The 22,456-nt window shown below is 37.9% G+C and overlaps 1 protein-coding gene across 2 annotated transcripts in view; it reads left to right on the plus strand.

Moving 5' to 3' along the window:
- MASTL (microtubule associated serine/threonine kinase like) overlaps positions 1-22,083 on the plus strand; it is a 36,211-nt gene extending 14,128 nt beyond the window's left edge. The window contains exons 5-12 of one of the 2 annotated variants that reach the window (XM_006745999.3): positions 3,789-3,895; positions 4,120-4,270; positions 7,572-7,744; positions 9,839-10,984; positions 12,448-12,586; positions 18,449-18,562; positions 18,645-18,746; positions 21,386-22,083. In XM_006745999.3, the coding sequence (XP_006746062.1) occupies positions 3,789-3,895; positions 4,120-4,270; positions 7,572-7,744; positions 9,839-10,984; positions 12,448-12,586; positions 18,449-18,562; positions 18,645-18,746; positions 21,386-21,543 (2,090 nt within the window). In that variant the 3' untranslated portion in view covers positions 21,544-22,083. Of the gene's footprint in view, positions 1-3,788; positions 3,896-4,119; positions 4,271-7,571; positions 7,745-9,838; positions 10,985-12,444; positions 12,587-18,448; positions 18,563-18,644; positions 18,747-21,385 lie in introns of both variants that reach the window. The other variant, XM_006745998.3, reaches the window with a different exon arrangement.
- The last annotated feature ends 373 nt before the right edge of the window (positions 22,084-22,456 follow it).

Here is a 22,456-nt window from a genome sequence, read left to right on the forward strand (position 1 = left end):
CTCTGTCTCTCATTCTCTCTCTTGCAAATAAATAAAATCTTAAAAAAAAAAAAAATTAAAGTTTAAAAAAAAAAAAGAATGCGGTCTTGCCATTTGTGACAACATGGACAGACCTGGAGGGTATTATGCTAAGTGAAATAAGTCATACAGAAAGACAAGTACCATATGATTTCACTTAATATCATGGAATCTAAAACAAAACAGACAAAAAAAAGTGGAGACAGAGAACAAACTGATGATTGTGGGGGAGAACAGGCAAAAGGGCAAAATGTGTGAAAGGGAGGGGGAGACACAGGCTTCCCGTATGGAATGAATAAGTCATAGGGATGAAAAGTACAGGATAGCAAATATAGACAATAATATTGTAAAAGCATTGTATGGTGACAGACGGTAGCTACACTTGTGGTGAGCATAGTATAACGTATAGAGTTGTTGAATCACTAGGTTGTGCAACTGAAACTAAGGTAAAATTGTGTGTCATACCTCAATAAAAAAACAACGAAAAAATAAAAAAACACTATATATTTATCACATTACCTTTCTAAAATCTAAACATCTTTTAATTGTGAGGCAAATCTAACTCCCTGGGTTTCAGATAAGATACTGGAAAAAGTCATAAATCAGATAAATTTTGTGTTATGGTGATATAACAGTTTAATATTTTTTATTTTATTTTTTTCCTATCTGATGATTTATTTAAAATTTGGCTCCCATGGTGAACCTGCCTGGCTCAGTTGGTAGAGCATGCAACTCTTGATATGGCGGTCATGAGTTCCATCCCCACATTGAGTAGATGGCTTACATAAAAAATAAAAATAATAAAAATAAATAAAATAAAATACAATTTGCCTCCCAAATAATTCTACATTTGTATTAGTATAAATAGTAATATGACAAACATCTTTTAAGTATACAGATTCTGAATTTGGTTTTTCTCTTTTTTTAATAGTAGTAAAAAATTCATAATAAAAAATTTGCCATTTTTAGAAAGTGAATTTTTTTTTTTTTTAAGTTCAGTAGTATTAACTATATTCACATTGTTGTGCAACAGATCTCTAGAACTATTTCATCTTGCAAAACTGAAACACTATACCCTGATCTCCCCTTACCCCCACCCCGGCAACCACAATTCTATTTTCTGTATCTGTGAGTTTGATTACTTTAGGCACCTCATATGAGTAGAATCATAGAGTATTTGTTGTTTTGTGACTGACTTATATCACTTAGCATAATGTCCTCAAGGTTCATCCATATGGCAGCATGTAACAGGATTTCCTTCTTTTTAAAGGCTTAATAACATTCCATTATACGGATATATGCCACTTTTTTTATCCATTCATGTGTCAGTAGACATTTGGGTTGCTTCTACCTCCTGGCTATTGTGAATTATGCAGTGAACATGAATGTATAAATATCTCTTAAAGACATTGCTGTCAATTCTTTCCTGTACATACCCAGTTGTGGAATTCCTGGGTCATATAGGAATTCTACTTTTAATTTTTTGAGGAGCTTCCATTGTGTTTTTCATAGTGGCTGCACTATTTAACATTCCCTCCAGCAATGTACAACGTTCCAGTTTCTCCGTGTTCTTGCCAACACTACTTATTTTCTGTTTTTTGATACTAGCCATCCTAATGGGTATGAGATAATACTTCATTATAGTTTTGGTTTGCCTTTTCTGTTGATTACTAATGTTGAGCATCTTTTCATAATCATGTTGTCTGTGTTATCTTTGGAGAAATATCTGTCCATATCCATTGTCCACTTTTTAATTAGATAATTATTTCTTTAATTGTTGTTGGGTTGTAGTCCTTTATATACTCTGTACATTAACCCCTTATCAGATAACTGATTTGCAGATACTTCCTCCCATTCTGTATGTTCTTTTCATTCTGTTGATTGTCTCCTTTGATATGCAGAAGTTTTTAAGTTTGACATAGCCCCATTTGTCTATTTTTGCTTTTTGCCTGTGCCTTTGGAATCCTATCCAAGAAATCACTGCCATATTTTTAACATTTAATTTATAAAAGATTCTTTTTTAAAAAAGATGTATTTATTTTTATTTTAGAGAGAGAGAGAGAGCGTGGGCACATGAGCAGGGGGAGGGGCAGAGGGAGAGAGGCAGAGGCTCCCACAACTCTGAGACCACCACCTGAGCTGAAATCAAGAGTCAGTCGCCCAGCCACTTGAGCCACCCAGGCGCCCCTAATTTATGAAATATTCTTTAAGATGTTTATTGTTATCTGTTAGTCCTTATTTCTTCATCAATGTGTGATATAAATAAAATTTGCTAAGTTCAAATTTTCAGCTTACCTTTAAAAGTCTGATATCACATAGGAGGGCACCTGGCTGACTCAGTCGGTGGAAGATACTGATATCAGGATTGTGAGTTCGAGCCCCACACTGGGTGTAGAGATTACTTAAAAATAAAATCTTTTTAAAAAAGTCTGATACCACATAGAATATTATACTTTTCCTACCATTTGTGGTGGGGGGCGTGTGATTATTTTTTTTAATTATTTTTTAAGGGGCACCTGGGTGGTTCAGTTGGTTGGGCATCTGCCTTCAGCTCGGGTCATGATCCCAGGGTCCTGGGATTGAGCACCACATCGGTCTCCCTGCTTGGCGGGGAGACTGCTTCTCCCTCTCCCTCTGCCTGCCACTCCCCCTGCTTTTACAGTCTCTCTCTCTGTGTCAGGTAAATAAAAAATCTTAAAATAGGGGCGCCTGGGTGGCTCAGTCGTTAGGTGTCTGCCTTCGGCTCAGGTCATGATCTCAGTCCTGGGATCGAGTCCCACATCACGCTCCCTGCTCGGTAGGGAGCCTGCTTCTCCCTCTCCCACCCCCCCCCCCCCGCTTGTGTTCCCTCTCTCACTGTCTCTCTCTCTGTCAAATAAATAAATAAATTTTTTAAAAAACCTTTAAATAAATAAATTTTTTAAAGTAATCTCTTTACCTAATCTAGGGCTCTAACTCATTACCCGGAGATCAAGAGTCGCATGCTCTACCGCCTGACAGGCACCCACCATTTTTGATATCTAAAGAAAACAGTACATTATGTGTGAATGTTGAATTATTTTACAAAGTTATGTAGTGAAACTGATAAAAATTCTGCATCAATTTCTATCTTGACCTACACTTGCACATGTTAGTTAATGGGGGGCCCATAATTTGTACTAATTCCTTAAATAGATTGTGATTTTGAAATTTTAATTTATATTCCTAATATTCCTGTCTTAATTTTTCTTACCACATCCTTTTCTAGTATTTGATTTACCAAGAATTATTTTGTTGCCAGTTAGATAATACTCTTGTTTGGTGATTGAGTGCTCCCTAATTTGGGTCATTACTGTGTTCTATTCATTCCAGAGCAAGACTCTTTTCTATCAAAGTTTAATGATTTCAATCAGTTGCTTTTTTTTAAATAGGGAAATATTTATCTCTTTTTTTTTTTTTTGACCCCTTTCACCCATTTCTCCTATCCCCCACCCCTGCCTCTGGCATCCCACGCAAACTTGTTTTCTGTACCTGTGAGCTTAGTTTTGTTTTGTTTCTTAAGATTCCATATATAATAGAGATTGTACAGTATTTGTCTTCCTCTGTCTGCTTGGTTGTATATGTTTACTCTGTGGCATGGTGGCGTCTCTGGATACATTCATCTTACACAAGCCAGTGTTATATAGATAATGTGGAAAGGGGACAAAGTTCAGAACAGATGATTAGTGGCTAGTAAGACAATAACATTGAAGTTTTTAAAGAATTTCATATACTTTTCTTTCCATACATAGACATCAATATGATGGATATCCTTACAACACCATCAATGGCTAAACCTAGACAAGATTATTCAAGAACCCCAGGACAAGTGTTATCTCTCATCAGCTCTTTGGGATTTGTAAGTACTTGATTAGAAAAAAGTCACATGACATGCCCTTTAGTGATTGCCGTTTAAAATTTTAAATGCTTTTTTTAAATAAATGTTCAAAATAAATTTAAATATCAAGCATGTTGAGTTACTTTAACATTATCTACTTAGGTGGTATAACAGTCTATGTATTTAGGTGATGTTTTTGTGGAGGTAAATCTTAGCATTTGTTTTTGTTTTTCTCTCTTTAATAGTACACACCAGTTGCAGAAAAAAATAAAGACTCTGCAAATATTATTTCAACCCATGTATCTGAAACATCGCAGCTTTCTCAAGGACTAATTTGTCCTATGTCTGTAGATCACAGGGACACTTTTCCTTATTCTAGCAAACTACTAAACTCATGTGAGTATAAAAGAAAAGGTAGTTTATTCCATTAAGTGTGTCTTTTGAGGAACAAAATGTTTTTGAATTTTTAAATTTCTAATATGGGGGGCGCCTGGGTGGCTCAGTTGTTAAGCGTCTACCTTTGGCTCAGGTCATGATCCCAGGGTTCTGGGATCAAGCCCTGCGTCGGGCTCCCTGCTCCGCGGGAAGCCTGCTTCTCTCTCTCCCACTCCCCCTGCTTGTGTTCCCTCTCTCGCTATGTCTCTCTCTGTCAAATAAATAAATAAATAAAATCTTAAAAAAAAAAATTTCTAATATGGGTTTGAAATACAAATACCTGAACAGTCTGTGGCATTCCTATCGTGAATGCCATTTCTGACACAGATTGTTGCAAATCTTTTTTTTTTTAAATAAAGATTTTATTTTAAGTAATCTCTATATCCAACATAGGGCTGGAGCTTACAACCCCGAGATCAAGAGTCACATGCTCTACTCACTGAACCAGCCAGGCGCCCCTATTGTAGATCTTTAAGTCAACAGAATAAAATACCTAGCTAATGAGACATTCCTCAGTTAGCTTGGTATTAGAATGATCATTGGGTAAATTTCACTATACTGGGTCTATGGAAATCTTAAATAGAGAAGATGTAGTACCTATAATATTTTGTATCTTTATAAAATTATTTCCAAAAGATTTTGAAATAAAATAGTTGAAGTAAAGATATAATTTTTCATTAGCTCACAATGAAAAACAAAAGTTAAGTAGTAGAGGAAGAGAATGGGACATTTGTATAGCACTTAACTTCACCTTTTATAACTTAGCAATGGTGGATGATTTAGATCTCTGCACTCGATGTTCTTCATCTTGGGAATGTGAATAATGATGCTTTGAAGAGCAATTAGTGTTACATGTTTTCGTAGATGTTACCTCATTTTGAATTTGTACATATCTGTACATATCCAGGATATCTCCCTTACAAATGAGAAAATTAATGTTTGAAAATAGTTACACACTAGAAGTGGGTAAGCCAAGTCCTGATTGCAACTATAATTATCTGTCCACTGACCCTTTCTTCCAAAGTCAATGAGTCTTATTTCTTCTGTCAAAATCACTTCTGTGGAAATCAAAATGGCTGAAAAACATAAATAGCTTTGATAATAAAAACTACTAAAATACAGAATATGCAGATGTTACTACAGCCTTATTCTTAAATGAAAGTAATTGCATCTCCCTTAGTTGTTTTTTAAATCTAGTCAGAAGTAAATCAGGGCAAGGCACTGCTGGTCACCAAGTGGATATCAAGATGAATAAGAGAGGTCCTTGCCTCAGAAGAACTTGTAATTCTGTGTTGATTACATGTGTAAAGGGATAACAATAGCAATCCTCTAAAATAAAATCGCAAGAAGGATACTGTGATACAACACAGAAAGTGTTAAATGCTAACTGGGAAAATCAGGAATGGTTCTCAATGAAGATATAGCAATAGCTCCAAATGTACTGGAAAAGGGCATTTCGGAGAGAGGCATGAACAAAGGCACAGACACTTGGAAGTATTCCATCTTCAGACAATGGGGACTAAACGTGTTATGTGAGAATGCGAAGCATGGGCAAGGGGAAAGGAAGCTTAGCAGGTAGATGGGGAAGGATCAAGTGTCATTACAGGGAACCTAGAATTTAAGCTGTAGAAAAAGGGGAGTCCTCAAAAGTTCCAAAGAGGGGTGCCTGGTGGCTCAGATGGTTAAGCGTCTTCCTTAGGCTCCAGTCGTGATCCCACGGTCCTGGGATCGAGTTCCACATTGGGCTCCCTGCTCAATGAGGAGCCTGCTTCTCCCTCTCCCTCTGCCCCTTCTTGTGCTCTCTCTCTCTCTGTCAAATAAATAACTAAAATCTTAAAAAAAAAAACAAACAAAGAGGCGCCTGGGTGGCTTAGTCGTTAAGCATCTGCCTTCGGCTCAGGTCATGGTCCCAGGGTTCTGGGATCGAGCCCCACATCGAGTCCCACATCAGGCTCCCTGCTCGGCGGGAAGCCTGCTTCTCCCTCTCCCACTCCCCCTGCTTGTGTTCCCTCTGTCACTGTGTCTCTCTCTGTCAAATAAATAAATAAAATCTTTAAAAAACAAACAAACCAAAAAACACAAAAGTTCCAAAGGAATGGTCTGATCATATTACTGATCCAGAAAACTCTTTAGCAAATATACAGTATGCACATGGCATTGGGGTAGACACAAATTTCCACATTCCTGCGGCGGGTGGCAAGCTGAGCAGTTTAGTCAAATGTCAAGGTCAGTGTCCAATGAGTTTGAGGAATTTCATTGAGAGGGTTTATGTACCAAAAATAAAGTTGCTTTAGATGGCCATTGAAATTCTATTTCTAGTTTTAAAGTTCCAAGATTCATTAAATCAAAAAATTGTAAGAATTTACTTGAGATTAAAGTCATGAGTTCCCCTTCTTTGGGAAAGAAAAGACAAGATATACATATCTTTTTATATACATAGAAAATCTGTATATACACATATTATGATCTTTAGTAAAAGCCTATTGTGTCTCATAAGTTCAGGAACAACAGTTTTTAGCATCATTATTTGATAGACAAATATGTATCATGTAGGTGATGCTGCTTTCTTGTACTGGCTTGCTGTTAGCCAATTCACTGTTACTTGTTTTACCCAGTAGTATGAAAAGTCCCTTATGGATAGATAATTCACCCTTGTGAGCACATAAGCCTCAACATTAGAATAAAGCTATGTTTTTTATTTGAGAGGGAGAGAGAGCACAGGCGGGGAGGGGAGGGAGAGGGAGAGAGCATTTCAAGCAGACTCCATCCTAAGCCTGGAGCCTGATGCGAGGATCCATTTCATGACCCAGATATCACGACCTGAGTGGAAACCTAAGAGATCCTTAACTGATTGTGCCACCCAGGTGCCCCTAAAGCTATGGTTTTAATTAAATACAAATTGAACTGAGTAAATTTAGTCACATTCCTATCATATCATATCTGGATATAGCATATCAATAATGCTCCTTTACAAGAAGAGTTTTAAAGTGGATAATGGATTTCCTCCTAATTACAGCTTAGTTCTTTTGTCCTGATTTTCACCTGTGAATGTTGAGGGTTTGCTTTTTTTTCCCTAAACGTTCACAACAGTACTTGTATGTCCAAAACACCTGAGCCATTCTGGTGGATCGGATAATGTTTACACAGACAGAGCTCTGATGTACAATACTTAATACTTTGCCTAATTATCTGGAAAGATTCAAGTTTGGTGAGGAACTCAGAAAGATGTGACATAAGCCCCAATATTTTTTCTTCCCTATAGGTCTTGAAACAGTTGCCTCCAATCCCGGGATGCCTGTGAAGTGCCTAACGTCTAATCTCCTGCAGTCCAGGAGAAGGCTGCCTACATCCAGTGCCAGCAGCCAGTCCCACACCTTCATATCCAGTGCGGAGTCTGAGTGCCACAGCAGCCCCCGATGGGAGAAGGACTGCCAGGTTAGAGTGACATTTATCCCAACCCCAGCCTCTTTCCTGTGCACATTAACGGTGGAGACACTTTATACCTTTCCATGTACATTCTATAAGGAAATGAAACTGTTACATGAATGGCAGTCAAGGTAGTTTTCATTTCCATGTATAATCTGTCAAATTATTTTTAAATATTTCATTTCTCATTCAAATGCAGAATTATTCATGATTAATATATAATGAGCTTGCAGAGAAATGATAGTAAATATTTGGTTCAGGGCATCTAGATGGGCTTTTTTATTTATTTATTTATTTATTTTTAAAGATTTTATTTATTTATTTGACAGAGACAGCGAGAGAGGGAACACAAGCAGGGGGAGTGGGAGAGGGAGAAGCAGGGTCCCCGCGGAGCGGGGAGCCAGATGCGGGGCTCGATCCCAGGACCCTGGGATCGTGACCTGAGCCAAAGGCAGACGCTTAACGACTGAGCCACCCAGGCGCCCCAAGTTTTAAATTATAACAAAGTTTCCTTCATAGACTGCAGATAAAATAATGTTAGATTAGAATAATGGCAATACGCAAAAAGTAAACCTTCTGTTTGAGTAAATAATTTGGATTGTATTTACTCCTTATTCTCAGTAATATGATTTTCTTCATTGTTGGATATTTGTGTTCTAGAAGTAAAGTCAGATTATTTTTTAGTGAAGTCAGTGTTTCTTGATCTTTTTTCCTTCTCTTATAGGCTGCTCTACAGGTAATACACGCTACAGGATAAACAGATTTCCTTTCCTAATAACTTGTTTCACCTCTTTGCTGTTCAAGAAGGCATATTGTATAATATTTCAAACCATACACAGCTTTACCTTCTCCCTACCACTTCTGTATCCGTGGGGAATGCAATGTTTGGATTATAGTAGTGCTTCTCAAGTTAGGATCAGAGGAGTGACGATGGACTACAAGGGAACCCTGATAAACCCTGTGCTAATCCCTGGATGATCTGTGCCTGCAGATCTATGAGTTGTAATTTAGGGATTTTTGTTATTGTTGTTCATGACTAAGCACTCCTTATTATTACTAAGTAAGTTAATAAAGTCTGATTTTTACATACCAAAAATAGGCAGTATTTGAGTTTATTGAAGACACACTCTTACTGAGTAATCTTGTAAAAATCCAGATTACCATACACCAATGTATGATACTCTGTATAAAGCTCTGATCACACAAAAGCACCTGCAGATAGTTAGAATTCAAACAGATTTTAAGGAAAGTGGTTTGTTATCAATGCCTCATCATTTCATCTTGACAGTGGATTTTAATTCCTGTTATTTTGGGGTTTTAATTATAAATCATGATTAGTTTAGCTTTATCTTTATCAGCTTGGTTTTATTATACGTGTACGAAGTGATACCTGTTTACATTAACAAAATTTTTGTCTATAATTTTCCATTAACTGTATTTTAAGTCCTGTGCATTTTGTAATTCAAAACAGAATCGTCTATACCCGTATTGCAAAGAAAATATCTATATAATATAGCGTTACCCTCGACTTTGCCTGAAAATGTTGCTTATTAATTTGTCCTAGCTAAAGAACATGTATCAAATATGTATTATAGAGGGGCGCCTGGGTGGCTCAGTCGTTAAGCATCTGCCTTCGGCTCAGGTCATGATCCCAGGGTCCTAGGATCGAGCCCCACATTGGGCTCCCTGCTCCGTGGGAAGCCTGCTTCTCCCTCTCCCACGCCCCCTGCTTGTGTTCCCTCTCTCGCTGTGTCTCTCTCAAATAAATAAATAAAATCTTACAAAAAAAAGAAAACATGTATTATAGAATATCAAATACACATTATACAAACATATATTAAATTATGAAAAGACATATTAAAGAATAGTTTATTTGAATTTTAGACCAGTGTTTCATTCAAAATATATATAAAAACATGCTTTAATTGTTTATATTGCTCTTTAATTCTCTGTTATCATTGCTCTTTTGTTCCAATGGAAAGTGGGAATGGGTAGCGTAGTAGTTTATGGAGTCATTTATCCCACCTAAGTCAAGAGAGGTTTTAAAAGGTTCAAGAATCTCAGTTTTATACAACTAAAAAAGTGTTTTTTCCTCCCTCTCAGGAAAGTGACGATGCACTGGGCTCTACAGTGATGAGTTGGAATATAATAGAAAAGCCTTCATGTACAAAATCTACCGATTCCATTGAAACCAAAGATTTCAATAAAAAGGATCTTGAGTTAGTGCTTTCTCCCATTCATAACAGCAGTACCATTCCTGAGACTGGAAGCTCTTGTGTAAACCTGGCTAAAAAATGCTTCCCCGGGGAAGTTTCTTGGGAAGCAAAAGAACTGGATATAAATAATATTCATGTGGCCACTGACACAGCACAGTCTGGTTTTCACCAGTCAGAGGAGTGGGCTGTGGATTCTGGTGATAGGACTGAAGAGCACCTCGGAAAAAGAGGTTTTAAAAGAAATTTTGAGTTAGTTGACTCTAGTCCTTGGCAGAACATCATACAGAATAAAAAAAACTGTATAGAGCAGAAGTCTAGAAATGAAATGAGCGATGATTATATAAATCAAAGGACAGGCTTAACAACTGAAGTCCAAGACCTGAAGCTATTGGTATGTGGTCAGCAAAGTGACTGTGCTGATAAGGAGAACATGGTCAATTCTTTCATTGATAAACCACACACCCCAGAAAAATCACCTACCCCGATGATAGCAAAAAACCTTCTGTGTGAACTGGATGAGGATTGTGACAAGAATAACAAGAAGGACCTCCTAAGTTCTAGTTTTCTATGTTCCGACGATGAGAGAGCTTCTAAAAGTATTTGTATAGACTCCGATTCATCTTTTCCCGGAATTTCTATCATGGAAAGTTCATTAGAAAGGCATTCCTTAGATCCAGATAAAAGCATCAAAGAATCCTCTTTTGAAGAATCAAACATTGAAGACCTACTTACCGTATCACCCAGCTGGCAGGAAAATACCTTGCCGAAAGGTGATGAGAATCCTGCTGTCCAAGGCAGTAGCCAAAAAATGTTAGCTCCGTCTTCGGAGGTGTTGAAAACATTAACCTTATCTAAAAGAAATGCTGTAGCTTTTCGAAGTTTTAACAGTCATATCAATGCGTCCAAAAACTCAGAACCATCCGAAATGAGCATTACCTCTTTAGATGGAATGGATATTTCCTGTGTTTATAGTGGTTCATATCCCATGGCTATAACCCCTAATCAAAAAGGAACATCCTATATGCCATATCAGGTATGTTCTAACTTTTTGACACTTTGTCGTTAGATTTTATAGCCATAAACTATGAAGGCCAGATACTTGCCTCTCACCTAGACTATCTGAGATTTTCTGTTCTGCTGGTTGGGAATCTATAGATTGTTGGAGGTTTTGATGCCAAAAGGTAAAGCTGGTAGCAATTTATTATTATTAACTATAGCACTTCTTCATTTGCTTCTAGCCTTTCACATATTTTCTTTTCTTTTTTTAAGATTTTATTTATTTGAGACAGCGCATGCATGCACGAGCAGCGGGAAGGGGCAGAGGGAGTGGGAGGAGCAGACTCCCCACTGAGCAGAGAGCCCAATGCTGGGCTCGATCCCAGGACCCCAGGATCATGACCTGAGCCAAAGGCAGCCACTTAACCAACTGAGCCACCCAGGCGCCCCTAGACTTTCACATATTTTCAATCACATGTTTACATATTTACAGTCACATATTTTCACTTGACGACAGCAACTCTAAGATACAATATTAAAGTTCACTCTATCTTACTCCCTTTTAAGGACCTTCCTAGATTATCTCTTTTCTTTATAGAAAATAGTTGGAAAATATATATTTCAAATCTTACGTTATTTTTATTTTCTAAACCTTTATCTTAACAAACCCAAAGTTTCATTTTTTTTTTCTTTTTTTGGAGACATGACATAAAATTGAAAGTACAAACTCTGAATTAGGATCACAAGACTTGGAGTTTTCTATTCAGAACTTACTGAGTGACTTAGAAGTCTGTTTTCCTCAGAGCCTCAGCTTCTTATCTCTCTTAGAATATGCTGACACCTCTCCCACTGGTCTCACAGAGTCCTTGTGAGACCACAAAGTATCTTTAAAACTTACATACCAATTAGCACAAGAAGTTATTTATATTTTGTTCCAGCTGATGTGTTGTCCCAATAATTCAATCATTTATCAGCCACAACATCCCTCAGTGACCATTCTTAAGTTTGTATTAATCCATTCTACCAAGAAAGAAATTTTTCTTGCGGATTTCTTCATTCTTTCTTGCATATCTCGATCTTATTGAAATAATTGGTCTTATCTAAGCTATTTAATTTCACCAGATATCAGGACTGTTCAAAATTATAGTTGGTAATGAGTCCATTTTCAAAACTGATCAAGGATTTGAGTATGTCTTGTATGCCCAGCAGCCTAGCTTTGCTTTTGTTTTAGCATTTCTGTTCACTGTAAAAGGAATGAAGATATGGGGCGCCTGGGTGGCTCAGTTGGTTAGGTAGGTGTCTGCCTTCGGCTCAGGTCATGATCCCAGGGTCCTGGGATCGAGCCCCACATCAGGCTCCCTGTTCAGCAGGGAACCTGCTTCTCCCTCTGCCCCTCCCCCTGCTTGTGCTGGCTCTCTCCCTCTCTGTCAAATAAATAAATAAAATCTTGAAAAGAAAAGAAATGAAGATATTTATTATAAACTCTTTTTAAATTAGCAGACCCCAAATCAGGTCAAATCAGGAACTCCATACCGAACTCCAAAGAGTGTGAGGCGAGGGGCAGCCCCCGTGGATGATGGGCGGATTCTTGGGACCCCGGACTACCTCGCACCTGAGCTGTTATTGGGCAGAGCCCATGGTAAGGCTTCCATGTCTTGAGTTTCTGAAGTGTTCTCTAGCACTGCATTTTCTTTTGAGGTAAAATTGTTCTAAATTTCTTTGGTATTTGAATTGCCTAGAGTAAGAGAAAAGGAACTCATGTGACACTCTTTTCTTGTAAATATGGCATTTCTTACGGTAAAAGAAGACATGCAGCCATTTGATCTTTGCCTTCCCATTCAGTCTCCGGGACCCAGGCAAGTCCTACCACCCACCTGCTCTGTCATCTTAGTTCAGAAAGTCTCCTCAGGTCTGTTCCAGCTTTGGCTCAGGAATGCAGAGTTGAGCCAAAACTTCCGTTCAGTCTGTAGCAGCGCACTCCTGGTTAGAGCTTGCCCTCAGAAACTTAGAAGACCCTCACCACAAGGGTCAAGCCAGAGAGGAGCCATCTTCAGGATGCAACAGAGGAAGACCACGGGGATGTTTTTACCTAGCGTCTTTTTTCCCCTTCCTCTCTCTGAAGAATTTTCCCTTCCTGCCTTCTGAAATGAACTGTACTGGTTTCCTAGGGCTTCTGTAATCAAATGCCACACACTGGATGGTTCAAAACAACAGGAATTTATTGTCTGACAGTTCTGGAAGCTGGAAGTCTGGAATCTAGGCGTGGACAGGACCATGCTCCCTCTGAAAGGTGTAGGGGAACGACCTTGCCCCTTCCAGCTTCTGGTGGTTTGCCTGCAACCCGTGGCTTGCAGGGGCCTCACTCAAACCAGCATGTGGTATTCTCCCTGTCTCCATGGTCACGTGGCTGTGTTTTATAAGGACACCAGTCATACTGGATTAGGGACCCACCCTACTCCAGAGTGACCTCTGCAAGGACCATATTTGCAGATGGCATACTCAGAGGACCTCAGGGTTAAGACTTGAACATGTCTTTTCAGGGAGACATAATTCAGTCCATAATGTGATCACCTTCTTGATCTTGTCAGTTACTTCCCTATTCTTCGGGCTCCTTTGGTAATCAACTGTCTCATCTTCACCCCCACCCACACACACACACCCCTTCTATTTTTATTTCTATGCTGCCTTTTCTCCTTAGCCTGCACATAAGCTTCCACCCCTGTCTTTCCCCACCACCCACCTTCTCAAAGGTTGCCTCCTTCCTTTGGCTGATTATTTTTGCTCTGGCAATCTGATTTTTATCCCTACCATTTAACTGACACTTTTTTTTTTTTAATTTCTATTTGTAAGTAATCTCTACACCCAACATGGGGCTCGAACTCACAACTCTGAGATCAAGAGTCGTACACTCTACTGACAGAGCCAGCCAGGTGCCTGTAACTGACACTTTTTTATTAACAGTCATCAATGATGTCATTCTTGTCAGATCTACGTGCCTCTTCACAGTCTCCTTCGTCTTACCTCTGTTGCTAACTCCTTAGCTCTTCAATATATAAAGATTCTTCATGATCCTGCCGTTTCCCTTTTTTCCCTACCCCTGCTTCCTGTTAATCTCATCTCTCCCATGACTTCAGCAGTCACATCCTTGTCGATGCTTACCAAATATCTGTCTCTAATCCTGACTTTCTCTAGGCAGCATACACATGGCCAAAGTACCTACGCAGCATTGCACTGGGGATTCAAGTGCTGTGTGTCAATACAGGATGTGTCCAGCTTGCTCTTCCTCTGTTCCCTCTCTCAATCCTGCCATCTGCGTGATGACACAGACATTGTCCCTGCATTCAGGCATTTAAATCCAGTCAATTCTGTCCCTGCAGAATTTCTTCTCACCTTTTAATCTCTGCCACTATCTTCTATAAGAACCTCCTCTTTCCCTTTCATTAATTTACTAGCTCTCTTCCTGGGACATCAACTTCATCCTATTGTCTATAATCATTGCCACCACATTTTCCCTCTTAAGACATAAAGTGGTCCGTCATTCTACTTCTCCCCTTAAAAACCACATTGGCACCTTCCTACCTGCAGAATAAAATCCAGATTACTGATCATGGCATCGGAGGCTCTAAGCTCTTATACTAGCCTCGTCTCTCAAGGAATCTCTCTTTCTTTTATAAACAACAAAAATGTGTTTCGCACACACAGTTTGGAGTCTGGGTAGTCTACGATCGAGGCACTGGCGGACTCAAAGAATCTCATTATAGGTCTTATGTTCCCATTCCACTTCTTAGACACATTATTTTCAGGTTTTCCTTATTTTGCACAAGTATTTTGCCTTAGTTGAAAAAAGCCAGAACCCAATCCTCTTCCAATCAAATTTCTTCTCATCTCATTATCAGTTCAAATGTTACCTCTTTCACAAAGCATCCATTGGCCAACTATGAAGAAGTAGTTGTTCACGTCTCTGTCACTTTTTTTTTTTTTAAGATTTTATTTATTTATTTGAGAGAGAGAAAGAGCACAAGCAGGGGCAGAAGGAGAGGGAGAAGCAGGCTCCCCACTGAGCAGGGAGCCCAATGCGGGGCTCAATCCCAGGACCCTGGGATCACGACCTGAGCTGAAGGCAGAGGCTTAACCGACTGAGCCACTCAGGCCCCCACGTCTCTGTCGCTTTATTAGAAATTGTTTAAAGCTTATGTCATTTTACCTTATTATATTTATCTCCACTGCAAAAGCTTAAGAAAATTTCTTAAGACGAGAGTCTAGGTTCCCCTTCTACCTAGCACTCCAGGAGGATTCCTTGGTAGTACTCACTAACACTGTTAATAATCTCTACAGTGTTGAAACACATTTCGAATTCCCCCTTATTAGTGCTCGCTTCGGCAGCACATATACGAATTCCCCCTTATTAGCCAAAGCAACTAAGTTCCTCTGGGCACCTAACTGATTTTTGTACAGTGTCCATGTTGCTAAGTTACAGGTTTGCCAGCTCATTTCCTATAATATATGTTTTCACTACTTAGGATACAGTATAAAAGTAAGCTTCACATATAAACATTTGCTTTTTAGGATCTTGCCACTATTTTAATGGGACATCTAGTTACTTCAGCTATCTAGTGATTTATTTTAAGATTTTCATTTTCTATAAAATATTTGATACACAGTTCTTAAAATAACAAATACAAAGCAATTTTTTTTTTTAAAGTAGGCTCCACACCCAGCGTGGAGCCCAATGCAGGGCTTGAACTCACAACTTTGAGATCAAGACCTGAGCTGAGATCAGGAGTCAGACACTTAACCGACTGAGCCATCCAGGGCCCCAGTACAAAGCAATTTATAATTTAAAAAGAAAAATCACTGCTTTATACCTCTTTCCCCAAATCCCAGGCCTCAAGGGCAGTCTCTATAGCAACTTTGTTTCTTGTATTGACCTCTCTGTTTCTAAACATCATGCTGAGAACAGCTAAGACTTCTCTGAGCCCTCCATGGTCTCCCCCCCTCTACCAATTACTTAGGAACTCTGGCCAGAGTTTCCCATAGCTTCTTGTGCATATTTTTATTTCATTTCTCTTAACATTGTGTCAAAATTATCTGTTTTGTCTTGCCTGGAGTAGGTTGATTTCTCCTTGGAAAAAGCTCTCTTATTTATCTTTGTGTCCCTTGTGTCTGGCATAATATTTAGGATCTAGTTTGGTGAATGATGTGCGGATGAACTCATGATTTTAATACAATGTACCTAACTACTCTTTTCTTACATGCAGGATTTCTGACTTCCGGTGAGTGAGCTTCTCTATAAAGTAATATGACAAGGCAAATTAAACTGGTCAAAGTATAACTAGATCACATTGCATAAAAAAGTATTTTCCCTTTCATCTTACTTAGGAAATACAAAATGAACTGTATTCTATCTTCTGAACAGGAGGACATCCAGGGAGAATGTTCTCTATGAAAACAAATGTAGGCATGTAGCATTTTTTAAATAACTTTTAAAGGTGGCAAAGAGTGAAGATACAGCCTTTTTATTGCAACCCAGAAAATAGGCTTAATAAAAAATATTAAAATTAGCACCGACAAAAGAGCTTGAATTTTCCTACCCATTTAATTCCATTATTATTAGAAAACAGAAAGGCCTAACAGTATCAGTGTACAAATTACAGATGGGGGTTTCATATTAGAAAACCAATAGTGTGAAACAAGTTTGTTCTATTTCTCTGGCTAATGGTATGTATTATAATTGCTACAATTTATCATCATGTGTGATCTTATTAGACTTTGACTCAAATATATGGGTATGTGTGACATATCCATGGAGAAATCATGTCAGTTTTTGACAGGAGTACATTTTGGCTGAGCTGGGAAAAGGGTTCTAGTTTCTAACCTAAGTAAAATAATGAAGATACATATTTTTTCCTGACTTCTCTCCTACTTTTCTGTTATTTGGTTATACTATCTATTCTTTCTCAGTGCTGCTTAAAAGGTCTACTAACCAAAGTGGTTTGTATGTTTTTTTAATAGTGATTATTATAGAAATAGAAGTCTATAGACTGTTTACATTCTTTGTTCCTTACGGAAGATGGGATTATGTGGCTTGCAATGAAGAGGCACTCTAAATGCATGCGATTATTTTCCTAATGGCAGATTCTACAGTGCTTTCCTACTTGTTTTAAAATGGAATGGTGGCAGTTGCTTAACCACAATAATGAATTTTGTGAAATTGATTTTATAGCAGTTTTTTTATTAGTTTTTTTTATTCACTTGAGAGAGAGCAAGCAAGCGAGAAAGAGAGCACGAGCAGGGGAGAGGGGAAACAGGAGAGGGAGAAGCAGAGTCCCTACTGAGCAGGGAGCCCGACATGGGGCTCGATCCCAGGACTCTGGGATCATGACCTGAGCCAAAAGCAGACATTTAACTGATTGAGCCACCCAAGCGTCCCATGAAATTGATTTTAAAGAGTAATTTTCAAGCACATTTAGTACTAGACTAGAATTCCTATTTTAAATTTATATTGAAGTTAATCATTTTTGACTAAAATTAACCTTTGCTTCAGAAATATTTTTTCGTAGAACTAACAAAACTATAAACCAGATTATAAGGTCATGTTTAAAATAATTGTTTGAAACATCTTTGTATATAGATGATGCTTCCAGTAAAGATCTTTAGAAATCAGTTTTACGTATTTATTAAGACTTACCTCCTGGGGCTCCTGGGTGGCTCAGTCGTTAAGCGTCTGCCTTCAGCTCAGGTCATGATCCCAGTGTTCTGGGATCAAGCCCTGCACCAGGCTCCCTGCTCAGTGGGGAGCCTGCTTCTCCCTCTCCCACTCCCCCTGCTTGTGTTTCCTCTCTCGCTGTGTCTCTCTCTGTCAAATAAATAAATAAAATCTTTAAAAAAAAAAAAAAAGACCTCCTAATTACCTCCTCAAGCCAGAGTTTAAGTGAATATTTTTTATTAAACTAATTTGTCTTTCTCTGTTTTTAAAAGGAGTAAGAGGACCTTAAAACACTGTAAGGCTTTCCTTTGTTAACCAGGCTGTCCTCCAATTAGTATAAATGTTGCTATTTCATCTCATACCCATGTGAGCAAGTGGAGTACAAAACCATCTAAATGTTATTGTTTCCCTCCCCCCATTTGAAATTGACAAGTACTCTATTTTAGAGAGTAATCTATAGGTTAAATGTATTTCTTCATAGTGTTTTAGGATTTAGAACAAGTAAATATCCAGAATATGAGAGGTTTTTAGTGAGTGACAAAAGAAAGATAGCTTTAACTTTTCTTTGACTAGCTGTGTTAATTGCTAATCTAAACTTCTTGGAGAATAGAAGGAAAATAATTGCCATGTTACTGAAATGAAGATAATTTGGGTTTTTGTACCTTATGGAACTAGAAGAAAGCCTTAGGAAATGAATGCCTTGACTGTGCCCAAATATCCATGTATTAACGTTTTAGTTGATGAAACATTTGCACAAAATGCTTGCAAGTTCAACTACTCCCTTTTAAATTCCAGGTCCTGCAGTAGACTGGTGGGCACTTGGAGTTTGCTTGTTTGAGTTTCTAACAGGAATTCCTCCTTTCAATGATGAAACACCACAACAAGTATTCCAAAATATTCTGAAAAGAGGTGATTCTTTTTCTATTAAGACAGATGCATTTATCTCTGTGTATTATTTGAACAATGATTAACAAGCTATTTGTATTTGTAGATATCCCTTGGCCTGAAGGTGAAGAAAAGTTATCTGATAATGCTCAAAATGCAGTAGAAATACTTTTAACTATTGATAATGCAAAGAGAGCTGGTATGAAAGGTAAGGTTTTGTGTTAATAAACTCCTAGCTTGATTTGTTTAAGATGAATGGTAATAATGATACTAAGTTCTAGGACAATACTATAGATAATCTGACTGCTAAATTGGTTAAAAATTTCTTCAGTTTATTTTTGCCTGCTAGATATGCATTGATATATTTGTCCTTATTCTGCATTAAAATTCAGTGCATCAGGTTGGGATACTCACTCGCTGAATTTTATTAATCTCAAACAGGTACCTTAAAGCAATCTTATCTTGTCAGTGTCTTGGGTTTTTTCAAAGCCTAATAAAGTTACTCATCAACCAATACAGGAAATTTTTTTTTTTTATCAAAACTCTCTTCTATAATTTCTTACTGCTTCATTTCTGATACCACTGTTGACTGACAAATGTATCAGGTGTCTCAAATAAGACAAATCTGGTATCTTTGTGATCCATTCAATGGTTTTTTCCAGTGCAGGGGTATATTAAACTCCAATTTTGAAACTAGAAAACTCATTAACTTTAACTTAGATTCAAATTAGGTTTAATGTCAACTGCCTTAAAATCCCTTTTCTAACAAAGTATACATAGAGACAAAGAAGCAGTTATGTCCCCAAATGCATTTCTATGTGGTCTAAGGTATTGAGAAAAATGAACTTCAGTAATATGTCACTTGTGTCAGCTTCTAGATATTCCCTCTAATAAGATCAACAGTTTATTTCCTTATTTAACAAATCCTATAGAGTGACTTCTAGGTGCCAGGCAATGGGTGCTGGAGGTATCCTAGGGACGAACCAGACTAAAATCCATGTGCTGTACAACTTACTCTCTAGGGGAAAGACACAGGTAATGAGACACAACCATGACATAATGCATCTAGCAGTGAGTACTGAGAAGAAAGATAAAGCAAGTGAGTGGATACAAAGTTTGACAAGAGATTTTCTAGCTGGAGTGGTCAGGAAGACCTCTGTGAAAAGTGGGATTTGAGGAAAATCCTATGTAAAGTGAGGGTGCAGACATTTGAAAGCCCAGCTTTAAAAATTACTTTAGGAGTTCACAACTGGGGTAATTTTGCTTCCCAAAGGACAAAATAAACAGAGATAGAACACCATTCTCACCGATGACCTCAGATTTTTGTTCGTTTGTTTAATGAACAGTTTACATAGTGAAGCAGATGACAGGAGAGGTCTTCAGTTAAAAACAGTTGTTGCAACAACTGTTTGTAGAGTTAATCTTAAACTGGCTTAGAATTCTTTTGTGAGTTCAGTTTAAATAAATAGTTATGATGAGAGAGTCATAAAGCGTCACATCACAGCCAGATACCAGTTTAAGAGTTACTGCTATAAGTAACTCTAATCCATGCTCAGACATTTATTTTGAACAATTAAGAGACAGATTCTTTTTGCTATTTTATTGTTTTCCTACCAGTCTTTTAGTTTAGGGGAAAACCAGCTTGTAGATATACTGACTTCCCAAGCCATCACTCCCAATATAGACACATAATTCTTTCCTGTCTGTGTAGTCTTCTCCCAATATTTTCCTTAAATTTGGTTGCTGGTTTTTTGAACTGCTTAATGCCTTGATTGTCACCTAATTTTTTTGCCAACATCTTTATATTTGTCTTATAAAGTGAAGGGTTGAGGATAGGGGAGGTTGTGTCTAGCAACTAAATATCACAGTGTGATCAAAAGAACATGTTTTCGTTTTAAATATTTTTTTGTTTAAATATTTTATTTATTTATTTGTCAGATAGAGAGAGAGACAGAGAGCACAAACAGGGGGAGCAGCAGAGGGAGAAGCAGACTCCCCGCTGAGCAGGGAGCCTGATGCGGCACTCGATCCCAGGCCCCTGGGGTCATGAGCTGAGCTGAAGGCAGATGCTTAACTGACTGAGCCACCCAGGCATCCCACATGTTTTCATTTTAGTAGGTAGAAGGAATTAGGAAAGAAGGCAGGTACTGCAAATGTAGTTAAAGAGATGAGCAAAGTTGAGATCTTGTAAGTGAAGCAATAAAGACTCCAGATATATTCATGCTGCTAAAAGGGCATGTAGTCAAGATACAATCAATGAAATCAAAGAAGTCAAAGAACCATGAAGAGAATATGTCACAAATGTCATCAGTGTATGTGTTGAAATCACCATGAAGGATAAGGATGGGGCATAGGAAAGAAATTAAGGTAGTGGAGGATGATGTTTTTACCAGAGTTACCTAAGGTAATAGGTGGTGATAAGGATTGCAGAGAAAGAAACAGGTAGCAAGGACTTGGAATGAGAAGTGGAGCATTAATCATGAAGATCAGTGGTGTGGAAGCTGTGTCTGGGAGCAGGAAGCAGGCCAAGCTCTTGTCCCATCAAGTCAGGGATTGTGTGAGAAGATGGAGGCATGAGATAATATAGGCTTCTGTTAAGGAAAACCATTCATTCACTCATTTGATGAATACAGGCCAAGCACCTGTCATATGTCAACTGTTATACAAAATGACATAATGTGTGCCATTATGAAGTACATGGTTGCCCAGAGAGACAGACATTAAACACATATGTGTGAAGCAAAACAGGGCAAGATATATCTGAGATCTTCCCTTACTTCCTGTAAAACAGTACTTACTTAGGTAACAGTGTTATAATGCTCTATTTTGTTTTATATTTTTCCTAAGAGCTGAAACGTCATCCTCTCTTCAGTGATGTGGACTGGGAAAATCTGCAGCATCAAACTATGCCTTTCATACCCCAACCAGATGACGAAACAGATACATCCTATTTTGAAGCCAGAAATAATGCTCAGCACCTGACTGTATCTGGATTTAGTCTATAGCACATAAATTTCCTTTTAATCTAATCTTGGCTTATAAGCTATCATAATTATATACTCCTTCATAAGAGATTGATCTAAGGGGGAAAAAGAATCATTATGTTACTTGGATCAATGAGTTTTTAATGTATGTTACAGCTTCCACAAAGTTAAAATTCTCTCAAGAACACAGTAACTTATCTTAATTTCAGAGTTGTATATAGATCTTCAAAACTTCTTTCACTTTATTTTGTTACCGCACTTTATGAAAATTCATGCATCAATAAAACTAGAATGACACTACTCTGTTAGAAGAGGAACAAGCTTTGAGCCTTTCTTTCACGTGTTGATTTCAGTCCACCATTCAGTTTGATGTTAAAATAACAAAATCATACGGTTTTATTGTAATTTATTTGGACATGATTGCCTGCAAAAGCTGAAGTCTCGAGAGCAATCATTTAAGCTTGCACTTGTGGCCTCAAAACTGCAGCTGGGAAATTCCTTCACTCGGTAGTGTAACTCCTTTAGGGAATGAGGAATAAAAAGGAGAGAGGCTTTAGCTAACCTTACTTTGAAACAGTCTTGCTGCCTTGACTACTTCTGGTGCTTTCTCTACAATACATATTTGCTTAACATTGTACTGGAGAGCTTAGGTGTGATATGCTGTAGCAATTTTAATGGCTTATTCAATTTTAATAAAACATGATGGTTTACATCTTAAAAGAATTTGTTTAAAACATGTGCAACATTACAAGAAACAACCTGATCCTTAAAAATAAATAACTTATTTTTGCTTAATAAATGTAACACTTCAAGTATATTATCTGTCAACATCCTTCTATTAAATATATATACACACTAAGATTCAACTTCACTATAATAATTTGTTACCCAGTGGTAAATAGATGGGTGAGTAGTCAGAGATAAAGGAAGATGG

Source organism: Leptonychotes weddellii, chromosome 5, assembly GCF_054177405.1.
Source record: "Leptonychotes weddellii isolate Sample4059 chromosome 5, ASM5417740v2, whole genome shotgun sequence".
NCBI classification, from domain to species: Eukaryota; Metazoa; Chordata; class Mammalia; order Carnivora; family Phocidae; genus Leptonychotes; species Leptonychotes weddellii.